We start from the raw sequence: 18,485 nt of genomic DNA on the forward strand, positions 1-18,485 counted from the left end.
AGGAAGATGGGTTGGGGGATGGAGCGTCGCATAAACACGGCTGGAGCCAAAATAAGTGAGGGCTGGGCTAAATTTAACATCTCCAACATGTGGGCTTCATTTGGGTGGATGTGTGCGCCGCATACCTTCACTGACAGTAACAGGCTCGACTTAAGCCCTGTTAACTGAGACAGTGCCTTAGAGGAATTACTCAAAGATTTCACTAAATTACTCCATCGTTCAAAGTCTGGTGAATCAGGTTATTATGAACTAGGTGAGCAGGATCAGGAGGAATTTGTTTCCAAATGGGAGCAGCTTGGGTTTATGACTCCACCGGCCTGTGATTGCGCCTCACTTTCCATTTGTCAACTGGCCAGAATGTTATTTACAAGGCAGGAGGGATGGATTCTCTGTTTGACATGAAGAACCATGTCCAGACGTTCGCAGACCTCCTGCCCAAAGCACCCGAATGTGTATGGATGACCAACTGTTGTACATGTGTAGGCAACTAAGCTAAGCTAACCTTGTGTATGTATGTACGACTCCATAGACCGCCCATACAGATGGACATGTTTCCACCTCTGCCCTTTGTATAGAAGCAAGGCCAAATGGCGCTGCCATGTTGGAAAAAGACGCCATCTTGGAACCAGATTCTGCACAGTAGAACTCCAGAGGTGGAGCTGCACCATCCATATCAAGCCAGCTGGCTGCTGACTGCGATGTTACGTCTTCTTACCCTCTCTTTTAGCCAACAATAACTAATTAAATACAAATGAGCATTTCAACAGTATAAGAGTGATAACCACTAGCTAACAAACCATAAACCATCTCTGGATAAGATTTATTTTGTCTTATCCAGCTCAGTCTGTGTTCCATCCACTAACCTGGGGGGGTGGGTGTGAGGTTATGACCTGTACTCCCACCAGCCACCAGGGGGCTGTCGTCCAACTCTATTGACAGTCAATGTAAGCACATGTCATTAACCAGTTATCATAGGAACCATGTTAACTTTACAAAACAAGCAGCGGCGCCGCCTGCAAATACAGCCAACATTTGTATCCTTGGAAACAAAGCTTGCAGGCCTCCATATCTCTGGCTGAACTTTTCTTTTAAAGTAACATCAACTGCCGGTTGCTGGGCAACAGGAACAGCCACGGTCACGATAAACAGGAAGTCTCCCACAGACCGCACTGTTCACACCGATGGTGCGACTTCCAGGTCTATGAACGACACATCTCTGTACACCGCGTCCTTCAAAAGGATGCAGCCCCTGAACAGGGGATGACGTCTCTGCTTAAAAATGAACCTGGACTTTAGGTATTTAAAGTACTTAAAGTTTAAGAAACAGATTAAGTCAGTGAGACATCTCACAAATATGTGCGTGTAGGAGAGCTGATACATTTCTATTTGCAGGTGCAGTGGAAGAACCACTTCCAACAATATTTGTAGGTTTGACCATCTGAGGAATGTAAAAAATGAAGGCTGTGCCCGCAGTTTCCCATTCGCCTGGAAGCTTTACTCCCCAGCAAACAGCGAGTGGATCCAGATAACCTCCAGTCACACAATCTACAACAACCACTGTGACACGAGACAACACAAGCAGACACACACACACACACACACACACACACACTGGGGACGACAGTTCAGACTGCACTGGTGTTTTGTCTCAGTCACACAGGAGCAGAAATCTGTCCGGTTTGCAGCCATGGTCAAACATTAAGGATATATCAGTGTGTAACGATACACACCAGCAGAAGCACCTGTGCAAAGAAGCCAAAGAAAGCACTTTACTGTTTAGACTGCAAGTGTTTTGTCTCAGTGATTGTTCTATAGTTAGAAAGAGTTCAGAGAAATGTTGTTTGAAAGGTTTATCATGGCTGAGAGAGCAGGTGTGTGACCCTCTTGGAGTTGACGGAGCATTCCTTTGTTTTGTTTTTTAAACCTTTATATAAGCAGGCGAACTGACTGGAAACATGTTCTTATTGATAGCGATGACAGTGCTGCAGCTAATGAAGGAGTGAGCACCACACTCATGTGTTGTTTGTGGCATTACCCATGCTGGAATCATAGATATTTTCATACACACACACTGACAAAGACCACAGCGCTGCTGCTGCTGCAGGTGAAGAGTGGGGGTGTGTCCTGTTCCCTTGTTACTCCAGGACTAGTCAAGCTGACTAAAGACCTGAAGGTGGTTCTGAGTGTTCCCTGGAACTCTCAGCATGAGGTCTAACGAGGCATCTATGCAGGTGAAGGAGGGAAGCATTAAAACAACAAATGAAACCCATCGGAGAGAAGCCAACACAGTCTGGAAGGGAAGGAATGAAGGCAAAAGACCCGGAGGACGAACCCCTTCACAACATCTGGCCCAGACTGGATGAGGCAGGTGTGTCAGAGTCTACAGTCAAGAGGCGGCTTGATGAATGTAAACACAGGCTTCACAACAAGGTGCAAACCACTGGTCACACTCAAGAACAGAAAACAGCCTAAAAACCTGCCCAGTGACAGCAGAGAAAAACAGCTGATGACCCAAAGACACGGAGGAGGCAGTGTTATATGGCGTGTGCAGTATGTCTGCCAACGGAACACCTAGCAAACCCATCACTATGAGAAAAGAGATGAAACCGGCAGAGATGAGAAGTGAAGCAAATATTTCAAGAGTGGATCAGTGCCCAAAGTCTGTCCATGTTAAAACTTTACAGCAGAAATAAACATGTTTACAGCCACCTCAGCTCCACTTGTGCTCCACATCTTTGCCCATATTTGGATGACCCAGATGGTGATGGCCAGAACCTCCCACACACACAATTCTTTACAGTCCATGGCACTGGACTCATGCTAATAAAGATGCGAATAATGACAGGCTGGGAATATTGTCATGCTGGGATATCATTGTGGATTAAAGTAGGGTTATAATGCAAAGTGTGTTTGCCTCACACTGTGTGTGTGTGTGTGTGTGTGTGTGTGCAGCATTGGCACCCACCTCATGATGAAGGGCATGAAAGGAGCGAGACCCAGAGGCGAGGAGGATCCGTCCATGGGAGAGGGGTAGAGCCGGCTGAGCACCAGCAGCAGCAGGAACAGGCTGGGGTGCAGCTTCACTTTACCGCTGTCACTGAACACACACACACAGACACACACAGACACACACACACACAAGAACAATCAGCCACTCTGAACCATCATAAGAAACAATGTGCATGAACTTCAGCTGTATAAGAGCTTAATGTGGCTCCTCTCCTCCTAAATCTCATGTAAATCAGATAAGTTGGTCATGTGAAACTGACTTCCTGTTCCCACTAGGTGGCGCTATGACAGATGTATAGATATTTATTTAGAGTACAGTGGTATATAAATGTCTAAATGGCTGGGACTCTTTAATAACATGTAAAATTTTTTCAGGTCCATCAGATTCTTTCTTCGGGAAGAGTTCGTTAAAAGACGACGTACGGCGAGGACACCTCCAGAATCTCTGTACTCCATCCTGGCAACAAACATTAGGTAGCTGGGGGTTAAACAGGAATATAGCCACAAACTACCTAAATTCCGATGAAAAACCTCAGCGTCCTGCTTTATAACACAGGCTGCATGTCTGAAACCACCCACACACTGATACAGTCATCTCCTCATCCATCTTTGAACCGAGCTCTTCACCTCCCTCCTCTCCTCTATCCAAACCTCACCACTGCCAGCTGAGTCAGAATGGAAACTGCTGCTCTCTGCCAGCGGTCCTACAGTTTCACTCTGACACAGGAAGAAAAAAAAAAACATAAGGAAGGACTCCAGCTACAACATGAGAAGAGATGACTAACTGCTATCAAACGCGCAGCGAGGAAGGACTTTTATTCCTTCCCGTCCGACAGTCATCAGCGCTGGAAAACACCGCTTACAGTGTGACGGCCTGTTAGCGCTGCGTCCTTCGGGCTCTGTCAATAGTCATGAGGATCTTATAGAGCAGAGACAGAACCTCTGCAAAAACAACGTGTGCTTTTCATTACTTCATTCAACAAAACACTCACGCACAGAACCATCCGCTGGAACCGTCAGAGATCGGCAAGATGGGAAATGTAATAGCGGTCCAATTAGTTAGCGGTCTAATGTGTTTACTGTCACAGTTCAGTCAAGCACAGTGGGACAGGATGTGATGTCAGGGAGTGGAGGTGCAACACATTAGACCTTGTTGGGATACAGCTGGAGGCAGAAACACTTGACAGGATGAAAAAGAGACTCTGCGGCATGTAATGGTGCTCTCAGATTCCACAGCGAGGTCTTCCATGAGTGTTCTGCCCTCGCTCTCCTCAATCATCTGCAGCAGCAGCCGGCTGTTTGATGAAAAGGTTATTTTTGTTTTACATCTTTTAAAGAGACTGGAGACAGACCGCCGATCTTAAGTGTTTTACTTCTTCATCTAGAAAAGAAGAAACAAGGACACGGTAGCAGGGACGCCGAAGAAGCTCTACAGGAAACTGAAGCGTCGGCCCGCCATTTCTTTCACTGTCAGACAAGATAGATCAGCAGCTCTGTTCAGAAAATGACCTGGAATAAGATATGAAAGCTGTTTTCTTTGGGGTAGATAAGGCGGGAGTGCAGTTTAAAATGCTGGAGCTGACCTGGAGATGTTTCAGAGATAAACCTGGTTAGGTTTCCTACACCAGGACAATAACAACAGGAGTTCAGGGTAGATGCATTCACACAGGAAACCCCTGTGTGATGTTCAATCTAAAAGGAAGGCTCAACTACTCCCAGGCTAAAATCCATCCACTCATGGCTTTTACTTGTATGTATGTATGTATGTACAGCTATACACCACTAGTTAAGAAGAAGAGGTGGAGAAAGAGGAGGATGAAGAAGAAGAATATGTGAAGAAGGACAGAGAAAAAATATAGATGCTAAGTCAAAGACACACACATTTTGTTTGTTCGTTTGTCAACGATTTCTACTAAGTTAGCATGCTAACCAGCTAGCCCTGACCCAACCACAACAAGGCCACCATCACACATATATTTTACAACATGCACCTTTAAAACCAGAGCTCCATACACGCAGTGAGTGCCGCCTGGTGAACAGCTCCGGGCTTGGACTGTGCATCATCCCTGGCTCTGTGGTTCCCACTGTATACATGTCAGCTTTCTGATCACTTAACTGTCTTTTGTGCAGTAAGGGTGGATTACATAATGTATATATGTGGAGTCCAAAAGGACAAAAAGCACTCTAGTCTGTCGTATAGCGCGGCCTATTTTTGAGAATGTATAGTAACTTGTGCACGTCTGTTTAGAACTAACCACTAACTGCAGCTCTCCTACCTCCTGTCCTGCTGTGTATGGCTGCAGCACGGTGCGGTCGGTCTGTTTGGGTGGTGCGATACACTGAGATGATGTGGGAAGTCAGACAGCCGAGGTCTGGTTCCGTGGGAAATTCGCAAATGTTTTAACAAGGGTCGAAGGGAGTGAGGGGAATTGTGAAAGAGCCGGCCTGAAAGAGCTTTCAATTAATTGGATCCATATTAAGATAAGGGAGCCTGGGGAGCTGCTGGACGACTGCAGTGCTTTTAAGAAGGGAGTCTGCCCAAGATAAGGCCAATGAACCTCAGCGGACTCAACTCTCCATTCCAAAAAATAAAAACCTCAACACGACATTTGCTTTATTCAGTCGTAAAGTTCTTGATCTCTGAGTAAACAGCCTGTCAGCTGAGCAAGTGATGCTTTTAAAAACAACAAAACAAAGCCTGCATTAGAATTCAATGCAGAGCATCAGTGTCTAATCAGAGGGAAAGTGCTGAGCTCGTTAGAAGGATTCATGAAAAAATGGAACACTGGCTTCACCTCTGTCACCTTCTAGCACAAAAGCACCACGTCTTAATCAGCTTAAGAAAACAAAACAGCTCTAAAAAAGGTCAAATTGAATCCCTAATGGGATGAAGGATGTGTGAAAAGTCACGGCGAGGCCTGAATGTGGAGCGTTGTGGATTAAAGAGGGCCGCCTCACCTTTCCACTGTGGCTGCAGCCTCCTCCAGCTGACTCAGAAGGAACGGATACAGAGCTGGGAAGCGGGTGAAAAACTCCCGACCAGTCATCCTGGGGAAAGAAGAGGGGGAGAGGTTGGCAAGTTAGGGCTAAAGAACCAGAACATGTGATATATTGTGTGCATGGTTGCACGTACAAACTGTGAAAAATTCCTTTAAATAAAATTCATTGCTACAGCACTGAAGAGGAAGAGGAGGAGGAAAAAAGGCAGAAAAAGCCAAGCTAGCACAAATGCTGCAGTTCCGCACACAGCCTCTAGGGGCTGGGTCCATCCTCACAAACTCTGCAGCAGAAACAAACATGTTTACAGCCTGACACACAGACTGTTTGGGTCTCTGTTGGTATTAAGTTCCCTTTTTTCCTCTGAGCCACAGCACTACTGCTCCAACAGACTGTGTCCATCCGCTGCATTAATAACCTGTGACAAGTCAAGCATTCAGAAAAACTGACCCAGGAGTATATTAGAGTTTCTATCTTTAATAAAAATGACACCGAAATTGCTTAATATTTGAAAAATTATAATTTTTTTCCTTTTTTTAAGTTTGATTGCCGTTGCTAAATATGAGGATGTTTTAGACAAAGATAAGATTATAACAAATATCTTTCAAAAGGTATTTGTCTTAGGAAGATTTTACTTATTATCTAATCTAATATCTGCATAGTTTTTAGTGTCTTAGGGTTAATGGTTTATTAACTTTGTGCTTGATTGTGTTACGTTATTAAAAAGTTAATCATAATATATGTCAACATACATGAATAAAACATGCGTTACCTTATGTATTTGTTGTTATTTTAGACAAATGACAGCTTTTCTCATTCATCTGTATGTTCTACACGTCGACTGAACAGAGGATAAAAATCTCATGTGTTACATGAAATTACTGAGAATGATCCTTCCTGGCCCAAACTCTCAAACTTTAATCTTTTGGATGTTAAATGTCACCGCTCGATCATTTCAACCTGCCGGATATTTGTCTGACATTTTGCCTTAATTAGCATAAACATTCTTGAAATATGACCAAAAACATGTTTTTTTTTGTTTTTTTTTGCTGTTTGACCTTTGACCTTACAAATAGTATTAAGTCTCAGAAGTCACTGCGTTCATTAAACTAGAACAACACATGTGTATGTACATATTTATGAACAACACAGAAACATGATGCTTCTGGCTACGGCTGTAGAGACATTAGAAAAAACACACACAGAGCAAGACAGAGCGAGGAGCAGAGGAGGGTCTGTGATAAGGAGGCGTCCTTGTGCCAAATACTTAAACAAATCAAGCCTGAATGTTTGAGATAAACAGTCCCATGTGCCACTGTCACATGTGTTTGCGCTTATAGCGCTCACATACACACAACTGTCAATAAAATGACAAACTGTATATTTAACCCTGGCGGTCTCTCGGCTGCGACCGCCATTCAGCCTCAGGGCCAATAAAGTTTTATTTAACTCTACACGTCTGAATCAAGTGGCTCCTAAAGGGAAGAGGCTTCGGTCTGCCAGGCAGCGGATCACAAGACCGGACAGATCGCACACACACACACACACACTCTGGACCTGCTTCAAGTTAAGCACTGTCATAGTAGGAGAGTGAGTCATATGTCTTTCAATCTGGGTGTAACACACACACACAGGTGAAACATGAGGATAATTACATGTTGACACTGCATAGAGAAAAACAGTTGTTCACTGAATGCATCTGCCAATGTAGGGCTGTGTATATTATATAAGTGTATATGTGTGTGTGTGTGTGCTCCACATGCTCCTCTGCTTTTCCTAATGAGAGTCTCTCAGTCTGTGCTGCCTGGAGGACAGAGGTCAGAGGTCAGAGGCTGTCGGAGCAGATTAGATGGGGGTAACAGGGGTGAGGGTCAGCGGGGGGGGGGGGGGGCATCAAGTGTATTTAAAATGAGTAGAAATCTCCATCTGAACTGTAAGTAGTCCACAGATGCATTATGGGAAATGTGGACAAAAAGGAGTAAAAAGGTCTGAGCTGCACACGGGCATCAGCAACAGTAATTTATTTAGAGTTTTATGTGTGTGAGTGCAGGGCTTTGGCTGGAATGTAGTGAGCAATCTTTGCTCTGTCAGCTTTGTTTACAGCTGCATTTATCTTAACAAAAACCGCTATCAGATCTTCTTCAACGCGTGCTCATCGAGCGGGGAGAGAGAGAGCGCGGAACGATGATCTGCAAGCAAACAATGTGTCTGGATGCAAGTTACTTTGGAAAATACACATCTGAGGTTCCCACAGACAGTCTTTCCAAACACACAAACACACGTCACGCTGTAAATAAACGTGTTGCTGTGCTCCAGCTCCGGTCGACCAAGAGACCCGAACGCACACGCGGCCAAAATATTAGAGCGGACAAGCTGTCACAATACGTTTTCTGCTGCCAGAGATCACAACCGTAAAATCACGATAATAACAAAGACCAGACACACAACAGACTGTGAAAAAGGCAAACGCTCAGAGACACAACTATAAATGAGATACAGCTTTCTGGCTCACACACACACACACACAGCTCTGTCACAATGTCAGGTCAACACAATGTGACAAGATGACTGACGAGAACACAGCTGCAACGTTAACATAACAATTCTTAAAAATCACTCTAAATTACAAGTTCAGATCAAATTACTTCATCATTTCATCATTAATCACAACACACACACACACACAAATAACTCCACACCCTAATAATAAGACGGCAAGAGGAGGGAGGGCAGAGATAACAAAGGTTTGGAGAGCAGACTGAAAACACACAAGATAAACAGAAGCAGCCTTGGCTTGGTGTTCGGAGCAGCACAGAAAGTCCTGGGAAACTTTTACTCTGTATTATTCATGGGGTAACAAATCACTCCTGAGCTTTATGTAGACATCAACACAACTGTTGTATAGTCCCAGAGTTATTATTACGTTTGGTTTAGTGTTTTCTGATCCTCTTCATCAGTGAACGGCGAGCGATCCATCATAGAATGTGTTTAAATGTTGTGTTTTTAAATTACATGAGGCCACATATGGACATTAGATTAATAAGACCTCAGCCCGATCCCATTTCACCCAAAAAAAGGGCTGTTTATTAAGGCCACGAAAAGCACTTACCCCCTTAACTATGTGAAGTTATCAACAGAGACCCAAACAGTGTTGGTCCCAGGCTGTAAACATGCGTATTTCTGCTGTAGCATGGAGGTCTATGAGGATCGACTCACTTCTGGAGTCTGCCCCAAGAGGCCGCAGGGGGGGACTGCAGTTTTTGACGCTTGAATGTTTACCAAGGTGAAGTTTTAGCCAAGCTCAGCATAACAAGGCTAATACCACCTTTACGCAGACAACGGCTTCATAACAGGTGATACAATCATTCGCCAAGTCGTTACTATGTAGCTATGACAGTGCTACACAGTGCTAGCATGCTAATGATATTCCAATAAATCCTGTAATCATGCAGCTGCAGCATCTTTAACGACCCTCCACAGTCTGTCAATCAGCAGAGCTGATCAGCTTCCAGCCTCCAAACAGATTCATCATCTGCACCAACACCCACACGCAGGGTGTGTGCTGGCTGTAGATGAGCTTATATCCACACCACTATCAGTAGCTCCCGCACTGCTGCTCTGTTTAAAGTTTCATGAATGTAACCATCACTTCAGGACTCTTTCAACGGACAATAAGCTGTGTGAGATGTTCTGTGCATGCTGGTAGTGAACACTGGAACTCTGAGCATGATTGCACTTGTGCTGGCAGCCGAGTGTTCGTCACATAAGCAGCCAAATCCTTTCAAAAGAATATTTTTAGAAATAAAAACTAGTTGTTTTCATTTTTCAGTTGTCAACAGATACGGCCCTGCTTTCTGTGGCTGCAGCGTCACGTCCCTGCTGTTGATACAGGAGCAGTGAACCTGTCACTTTTGAAGAGTGATCAGCAACAAGGCCCTGAGTGGAGTCACAAACTGTAGGGTGGTGTAACAACAGCGCCCCCTAGTGGTTTTAAATAACCACTGTTTTAAATACTATAAATGTTTCTTCTGAATCTTGTGCTTTCTTGGAAATTTAGTTGACAATAATTAACTACGCGTCATGAGTCAGTCAGAGCATCAGAGGACGAGGTTTGACTGTCTGTGACATGTTGGATCTGATTTGACCGCAGCTTGAATTAGGCACAAAGGTGAGGGAAGCAGCACACCTGTTCTTTTTCGAGTGTTCGTCCTTCCCCTTCTTCACGCCAAAAATCCTGGTGATCAGAGTGCTGAAGAGAAGAGTGGAGGAGTTTCTGACCTGGAGGGGGAAAAGAGGTCAAAAAAAGTACTGAACTGACACTAATAAAACAAAGCTTCTACTATTCTTATATTTAACAAAAGCACGCCTTTATGGTGAGTGTACAGTTTTTAATTAAAAGACTCACTGCCCAGACAGGAGAGGTGAAGCCCAGCATGGCAGCCTGCATTCCATCTGACACAAAGGGAATGATGTTCTCCCCCAGACGAGTGTCCCTGTACAGAGCCCTGAGGATGTTCAGAGCATGGACCTGTGGCGAGGGGAAGACACACGTTAGCCTCATGTTCATTCAATTGCATTATTGGTTGACTGCCCATGGTTAACTAGTCAATGTATTCTGACATGTGATGGATAAACCAGTGCAGCTTTAGAGCAGATCATGGGGATTTAGATGATACCCTCATCAGGTTTAACAAAGGCTCAATGAGTTGGACAGGAACAAGAAAAACACACGTGGTGGCTTGGTGTCCACATACTTTGTCCATAAGAACAGTAGGTATAGTATATTAGGAGGGTCATTTTAATTAGGTGGTCAAACCTGAGGCACGGTGGAGTCGTCAGCGTTCCTGTCAGCTGAAGGCATGGCCAAAGCGATGAGCTCTCTAATGGTCATCTTCAACAGGCTGCAGCTGGATGACTTCGGCTCAGATGAGAGCAGCGCCTGTGGGAGGGAATCAGATGTAGTGGAACGTATATTTGAAAGGAATTTGTATAATAAACACAGGCTGAAAATATCATGTTAAAAAAAAGATTCAAACCATCAACTCTTCTCCTGTTGGAGGATGGAGGACGAGCAGAATCACCAAACTGTGCACACGTTTCTTTATTGTTGCACATATTTTCTTGTATTTTGATCAAATCCAAATCCACAGCTACATGAGAAGTGCATAGGTTTGGCTATACGTACAGGTCAGAATGACATCATTTGTATGCAGAGTGGGGAATGTGGGAGTGAAGAGGTGACAGCGCTTGGCTGCTGTGTGAGAAAGAAGTAATCTTACTGTGGGAGCTGATGGGAGCCAGCTGTGTGTCAGGCCTGGTTAAGAATTAGGCCTTGGAGGGAGAGATGAAGAGATGGAGGAGGAGGAGGAGGAGGAAGAGGTTCAGTCTGGCTCTTATGAAGTCTTGGAGGGTAGGAAGGTAAAAGGAAAAGGAGGCTGGTTCCTGTGAACCAGTTCAGACCAGCATGAGGCCAGAGCGGGAGCCAGCTTTCCCGCATCTGAGCCTGTCTGTGTGTGTGTGTGTGTGTGAAGGAATGCAGCCTGAAGCTCTGCCAAGGTGTCGACTTCTCCTCTTTCCAGACTTCCCCTGCTTCTTTCACCAACATCTTATCTTCTCTGTCTCTCCATCTCCCTTCATCTCTGACTGCAGTTACCCAGTTACCGTCTTTATCTCTGTTCTGCCTTGCTGCTCTTCCTCTCTTATCCTCACAACAGGGATGCTCACAGCAGTCTTGATCAGGATGAGGAGGACATCAAAGCCATGAAGCCAGATTCAGAAAGTCAGAAGAACCAGTCACACAGCATTCTCACTGCTCTATGTGAAAGGAGCAGTGATGGGATGGTAGTAACAGCGCCAAACAGAGAACTACAAAAACCCAGAGAAGTGTTAGCATGTCCTCACTTCCTGTGTGTGTACTGATGCAAAACCACGTTCTACGACACAAAATACACCAATAAATACATCACTGATGATTTTAACTCATCTTAAAACAGGCTAAACGCTAACAAGTGGTCATTAAGATGTTTGTACTGTAGAAAAGGTCAGAGCAGTAAACATGGTGCTGAAGTCAAAAATGATAAACGGGTATAAATTATTGTTGTGCAACATGTTTTTTTTTGTCAAAGAAACTCACAGGACGCTAACTTCAATTTCTAGCTTGGGCCCACAAACATGTCATCACTGCTGACATCCTAAAGACACACCTACAGGCACCCGGGCGTCTTCTTTGGACATAGTTCATGAATCAAATGTAGCTGACAGACAGTCTGGAATACACAGTTATAAAAACACGAGTCAGTGATGTCAGCGGTGCAGTCTTGTACACAAACCCACACAAAAAAAAAAAAGAGTGCTTGATATGACACAACCGGCCACGTCTAGTTTCAATATCAGCAATAAAAAGAAGAGGAGGGGGCGAGCTTTGGCTGAATCACAGAGCGAGGAAGTGCAGTCAGAGAGGTGTGCAGAACAAATGAGGACAGTGTGTGTGTGTGTGTGAGAGAGCATCAGTGAGAAAAATCCAGGTGGATTAAGAAACTCAATGTTCGTCCAGCATGAGTGCTTCACTAGCAAGCCAAGAACTGCTGATTGCACTGCTTTTGGAAGTAAACAAGCACACAAGCGCACACCCACGCACACAATCACACACACACACACACACACACACACAAGGTTTCTATTACAAAACATCAGAATTTCCCAACATCCATTCAACAGCTGTATCTTTGACTGTGCCTGTAAAACACACTCCAAATCATGCAAAGACCCATCACAGCTTCACGTACAGCTAAACAACAACAACAACAACAACAACAACAAAAGGTCACTGCATCCCCAACGCCCCACCATGCACACACACTCTACATCTCAGGGCCTAAGAGTCTCTGAAGTGGTCTTGAAGTGTTTTTAATTTAAACAATAAGCGCTCGTAAACACTTGAAATCAACAGCGTGACTCAGAAGCCCCCCCCCTCGGACGCTGGTCTTAACCGTGTCCGCCACACGTACACACCTGGATGTAGAATGGTATTCCGGCGCTGCGTCGTGTAGCGCACAGCTTGGATGACGGGTCGCTGGACTTGACCTCCTCCAGAACCTCAGACAGCCAGTGGGCAGGAAGCTGCTGCAGGGCCCGACTCGCACTTCTAAACACACACCATAAAAAAACAATGACAGGAGCTTAAATCACATCATTTACATACTTTTATCTCATATCTGTCCAATCACACATCAAACCAGAATCTGTAAATAATCTTTAACCTCTGTTTAAAATCCACTTTGATGGCCAGATGGATCTAAGAATAATAAAAAAAAAAAGCATCATAGAATAAAAGTTCAAAAACTTTCTGATTTATTATGGACCATAGCACAGTGTACTTATTAGCTTAAACGCCGCAGTGATGGTTCCAATGTGTCTATGTGCTTCCAGCAAAATATTTAAAAAAAAGAATAATCAATCATCTCACCCCTCGTGCGAGTGTGAGTTTTATCTGGTCACATCTAATAAGACAAACATTTATGAAACACACGCTCATCGTTTCCACTGTTCACTGCTGCATCTGCAGCAAACAAATGTTCAGAGTGTGATCTAAAGCAGGCGCTCTGTCCTGTTCACCAAGATGCAGCTGTTTAACAAGAGCCAGCGGAGCGCACAATTCAAACAGTCCAACGCAGGGGTGGGGGGGGGGGCTGCTGCTGCACAGTACAGTGTACTTCATCACACACACTTGACACATCAAGGACACACACACACACACACACACACACACACCCTCACTGGGAAACACATGCAGGTGAGGTATACAGTGTGTTCTCAGCCAGAGGTCCTTCTGCAGCAGCTCGACTAATTTAAAGAAAATATCATTTGATTTATAAACTATAAACTCATATCGAATAACAGCTAAGCTGCATATGTGGCATCACAAGTGTATAGAGGTCCAAACAAGACTGGATATATGGAAAACAAGGCACCAGCAAACAGGTTAAAGACATGCAAAAATCTAAACAGAAACAGTAATAAACAGATCGGCACAAAAAAGGCTAAATAAGGCTAATAACAAGGGCTAAAGTAATGTAAGTAATAGACAGTGAGAGTGAAAGTGTGAAGACCGAATGGTCAACTAGTTATTATGCTACATGGTGCAAATAATAGAGAAATGACGAGTGGTTGAAATGGCTGAAAAGATGAAACATGAAGCAAAGAACATATTTAACAAAGTAACTTGTTGCTTATTTAACGAATGAGTTAAGTATTTGATCGATTAAAAAGATGGACAACAATAAATGGGGCAATTTTGTGGTATGCTTATAATATGACACTAATAATATATATATATATAATATATATATATATATATATATATATATATATATATATATATATATATTGACTTTAATATCAACATTAGTGGATGGATGATGAAGAGGTAACAGAGTTCATCTGATCAGTGCCGCTGTAAACAGTTGTAGATATAAATACACACGTCTGAGGGAAGTCAAACAGAAAAGAGAGAGAAAGTGAAAAGCAGTGGAAAGAGAAGGAAAACAGAAGAATGAAGAGAGAGAGAGAGAGAGAGAGAGAGAGAGAGACAAAGAGACTGAGTGAGAGAGTGCAAACACAGTGGAACACAGCAAAGCCAGATCCTGAGGCAGAGCATCAAAAGGCTGCGGTTAAACACCCCGCAATCAACACCCCATAACCCAGCACACGGCCTGCATACCATCCACACACTGCTCTGAACACACACACACACACACACACTCACTACCAGCACTCCTCCACACAACCACTAGAATGTCGCCCTCTCGTTACACAACACACAGACTGGTTTCTGCACAAGAACAAAACAAGTGAGTTTTGTTTTAACTGCCGAGGCGCTGGGTGGTTCAAAGACGACCACGGCTTTGTGGTTCATCACCTGCCGCAGGGCTCAAGACGTTTTCCACAAGCCACCAGTCATGAAAAGCAGGAGGTAGAAGAAAGTGAGAAATTCTTTCATGACTTTTAGAACTAATAAGATTGTTTTCCTCTTCCTCTTCTTCCTCTCAGGAGGGTAACAGAGAAATTATTACTATGAACAGCAGGTGATGAAGACTGTGGAGTCATGTGACGCCTTCATATTCTGCTGTGTGAGAGTACGGCTATATAATGAAGCTGACTACTATATTTAAATGTCCTTGACTTTTTTTTTTTTTTTTTTTACCGCTGTTGATTAAAACATCATTTAATAAAAAGCTATAAATTCTATTAAATTTAAGATATTGGCCAGATTCTGATATATAAATAAATAAAACTTTATTTAACTGATAAAATACATTTTGTATTGTCAGTAACGGGTTGAGCAGTTGTTTTCTGAAAAATCCAATCACACCGTCCTGATGTGATGATAGTATATAATATCTGAGGAATGACACTGAGAGCGGCCTGCCTGATGCTAATTACAAAGCACACCGAGTGTCATGATGGAGGATAATGCCTGTGGCCGTTCAGCAGTATTACCTTTCAGGCCTGAATGTGAACACACACAAACGCACACACACACCTGCAGAGCATGTCGGTGAGGCGTACAAAACCCACATAGGCCAGTTCAAAGGCGCCACGATGACGGGACTGCAGGAGCTGCTGACGGAAGTACAGGCCAACCCCCTCCACCTGTAACACAGAGAGAGAGAGAGAGAGGGGGGGGGGGGGGGGGGAGAGAGAGTCAGCGACCAAACTGTAACAAGGTGTGTGTGTGCGTGTGTGTGTGTGTGTGTGTTTTCTAAAGTTTAGGCCTTAAAATGACACAATTCATTAAAGCCTGATGAATAATAGATTTCTGGGACAGATTTAAATTTTCCTTTGCTTTTATTAACTGATATTTATACTTAATATATTTATTAATGTGCCTGTAAACAACACTCGTATTATTCCCTTCATAGTGGTCTTTTCTTTAATACACACACACACACACACACTTAATCCAGGGGTCTTTGACACTATGAGCTTCGTAAGGACAAACACTAGAAGAAAAGGATTTCTGTCATCACACTGTTGTTAAATGAGCCCACAGACACTCAATAGTTTGGCCGCGATAGCTCTCTGACTTCAAAGTAAAACAAAAACATTCAGACATATTCACTGCAGCTTCATCACAGGGAGTCTGCCTCTTTAAGAACTTCCTGAGCGACTGTTGGTAAGAGGAACAGGAACATGCAATTAAAGATGACTGAAATCTGGGATGTGTACCAGTAGTTTGGGTCCAATAAAAAACAAAAAAAACAAAACAATCAATGATGTAGTTTAATTCCTCACTTCAGCTTCATACACCGCCAGCTCTGGATGCTACACTCATTACATCACTGTTTTAATGAGAAGCCTCCATTTAAATGAACATAACACAGAGGTACAGACTTTGTACATTTACTGTGTGAATCATCTGACAATTACATCTAAATACATGCAATAAAGTCAACACAATGTCACAACCATTACACTCCCACCCAACTCCACCCTGACGGATGACATAACTCCACTCGAGCAGCTTTCCAAAACCGACGGTATCATCAGCATCCATTTCAAAAGTCCAGACTTTGGATATTTATCATGCAAGTTAAAGTTTTTAAAAGCAACATGAGCCCATGAGCAATCATGTGCTCCTTGTACAAGTCATTCCTGTGGGCACATGTGCACTTAAGTGTCCAAGAGAGTCATGCATGCAACAGACTCTCCCTTGTGCACATTCCATTGATCGAATTACTGCTGCAGAGACTCACAGAGTGAGTGAGTGAGTGATTCTTGTACTGGTGTGCACGAATATTTGTGCAGGTGTGATTGAAACTAGAGCAGGTTAGTTAGATTTAAAGTTCATGTTTAATGTGCGCCTTTAACACACAATATACAAGAGTGATGACCATCCCTGTGCATGCACCAACACAGTCACAGACTATTTCACTGTTTTTCTATATTCCGGTCTGATCCAGATCTTAAAAAAGTCTCCATTTCTTTCCAGCCTGCATCCAAACGCTGTGTGGTTTCAACAGTAAAAATTCCAGCTAAAAGAAAAGCAGCAGGATGTACAAAAGTATGGTTTTCACTGCATTACCTAATCCCACTTCAGCCTTTTCTCTATTTGGCAAACACAGCCGGGCTGTAACACTCCAGTTTTCAGCCAGTGAGCACTGAGCATGTCAAGCGTGAGAGCGGCATGTCAGTAGCGTGACAAGTGTGTTCAAATCAGGACGCTGAGACATCCGCATAATGGCCACTGTCAGTAAAACCATCCAGTTAGTAATAGTGTTAGCAACATTATTCTAACTATACACACACACACACACACACAAGCGAGCACCGTCTCTGTGGCAGTGTGTAAACTGGTGAGTGTGTTGCAGGTGAGGCGGCAGGGCGAGGCGGACGCAGAGCTGCAGTGCCCTGTCATTAAGGCTGCGGTATCACCACCACCACGGAGGCAGCCAGGCCCCGACTTAGTCAGGGGTGGCATGGAGGGCACAGGGAGGGGTGGCAGGGCCTCAGAGCACAGAAACAAACTGTGTGAGAAGACACACAGGCCCCTCAGGGGACGGAGGGTTAGACACAACATCTAAACTAACACAAACGCAGACCGCAGATGACCCAGGAATCCAGCAGGCACTGACATCAGCCTGATGTCACCGCACGGAGGATGCAGGAAAGGATCAGGAGGAGGAAAAATGTGTAAAATGAAAAGGCAACAGAGATGTAGTTGGGCTTAGACAGCCTGTTTTTGGCCATATGACCGGCCAATAAACTCAACTGACCCTGCAGACCTAAAGTGGACTAACTGAAACACCAAAGTACGGACTAAGGAAACCACAGTGCTACCAAACCCAATGACTTATCACATTGGTGGCTAGAGTGGACTCCCAGGACAGGCCTGACCTCACCGGGGTAAAAATGGCAGCGACAGTCACCGTTAGATGGCCCGTGGCTGCCGGGGCCGAGACCGCTGCGGTGCTGAGGTGGGCCGAGCCGGGCCGCAGCATCGCCTATATAAAGCTCCTCTCTCTCCAAGGTTCTCTTGTCTGTTTAACGGTTTAAAAAAAAAAAAAAAAAAAAGGGCCGAGCAAGCTTCCTGGGAGGAGGGGGAGGGGCGGACTTTATTTAGACGTCAACTTCCTGTTTGCAAACGTGCCCGTTTCCCAGAAAAACTTCCATGTGCGGAGAGAGAAGTTTCCCAAGTCTAATTACATGTATGGTTCAGGGCTGTGACAGTGACCCAAATAGACAACAGCTCCCCTGACAGCCGGGACAGACAGAACTCTGTGTTTGTTGCTGCTGCTGCAGGAGTAAATGTTCTGTTACAATTGTCCTATGACAATGTCAACAAGTCTGAGTCTCCTGAGGAGTCCTGGTCCATTCTTCTTCTGTGGTGAATCTCTCAGACTCCTCCAGACCTGATGATCCTGATGGTGAGTCGTCGTCATGTTGGAGAGAAAACCAGGACCCAGACCCAGTCTGACTGC

At 44.2% G+C, this 18,485-nt stretch overlaps 1 protein-coding gene across 2 annotated transcripts in view; it reads right to left on the reverse strand.

The window, feature by feature from the left end:
• Positions 1-18,485, reverse strand: part of thada (THADA armadillo repeat containing) — a 66,342-nt gene that overhangs the window by 38,099 nt on the left and 9,758 nt on the right. For both annotated transcript variants that reach the window (XM_028423646.1, XM_028423648.1), the window contains exons 22-28: positions 15,548-15,657; positions 13,018-13,150; positions 10,823-10,945; positions 10,412-10,534; positions 10,193-10,284; positions 5,968-6,057; positions 2,966-3,097 (exon numbers count right to left, since the gene is read on the reverse strand). In XM_028423646.1, the coding sequence (XP_028279447.1) occupies positions 2,966-3,097; positions 5,968-6,057; positions 10,193-10,284; positions 10,412-10,534; positions 10,823-10,945; positions 13,018-13,150; positions 15,548-15,657 (803 nt within the window). The remainder of the gene's footprint in view (positions 1-2,965; positions 3,098-5,967; positions 6,058-10,192; positions 10,285-10,411; positions 10,535-10,822; positions 10,946-13,017; positions 13,151-15,547; positions 15,658-18,485) is intronic.

Source organism: Parambassis ranga, chromosome 15 (assembly GCF_900634625.1).
Source record: "Parambassis ranga chromosome 15, fParRan2.1, whole genome shotgun sequence".
In the NCBI taxonomy this organism is placed as follows: Eukaryota; Metazoa; Chordata; class Actinopteri; family Ambassidae; genus Parambassis; species Parambassis ranga.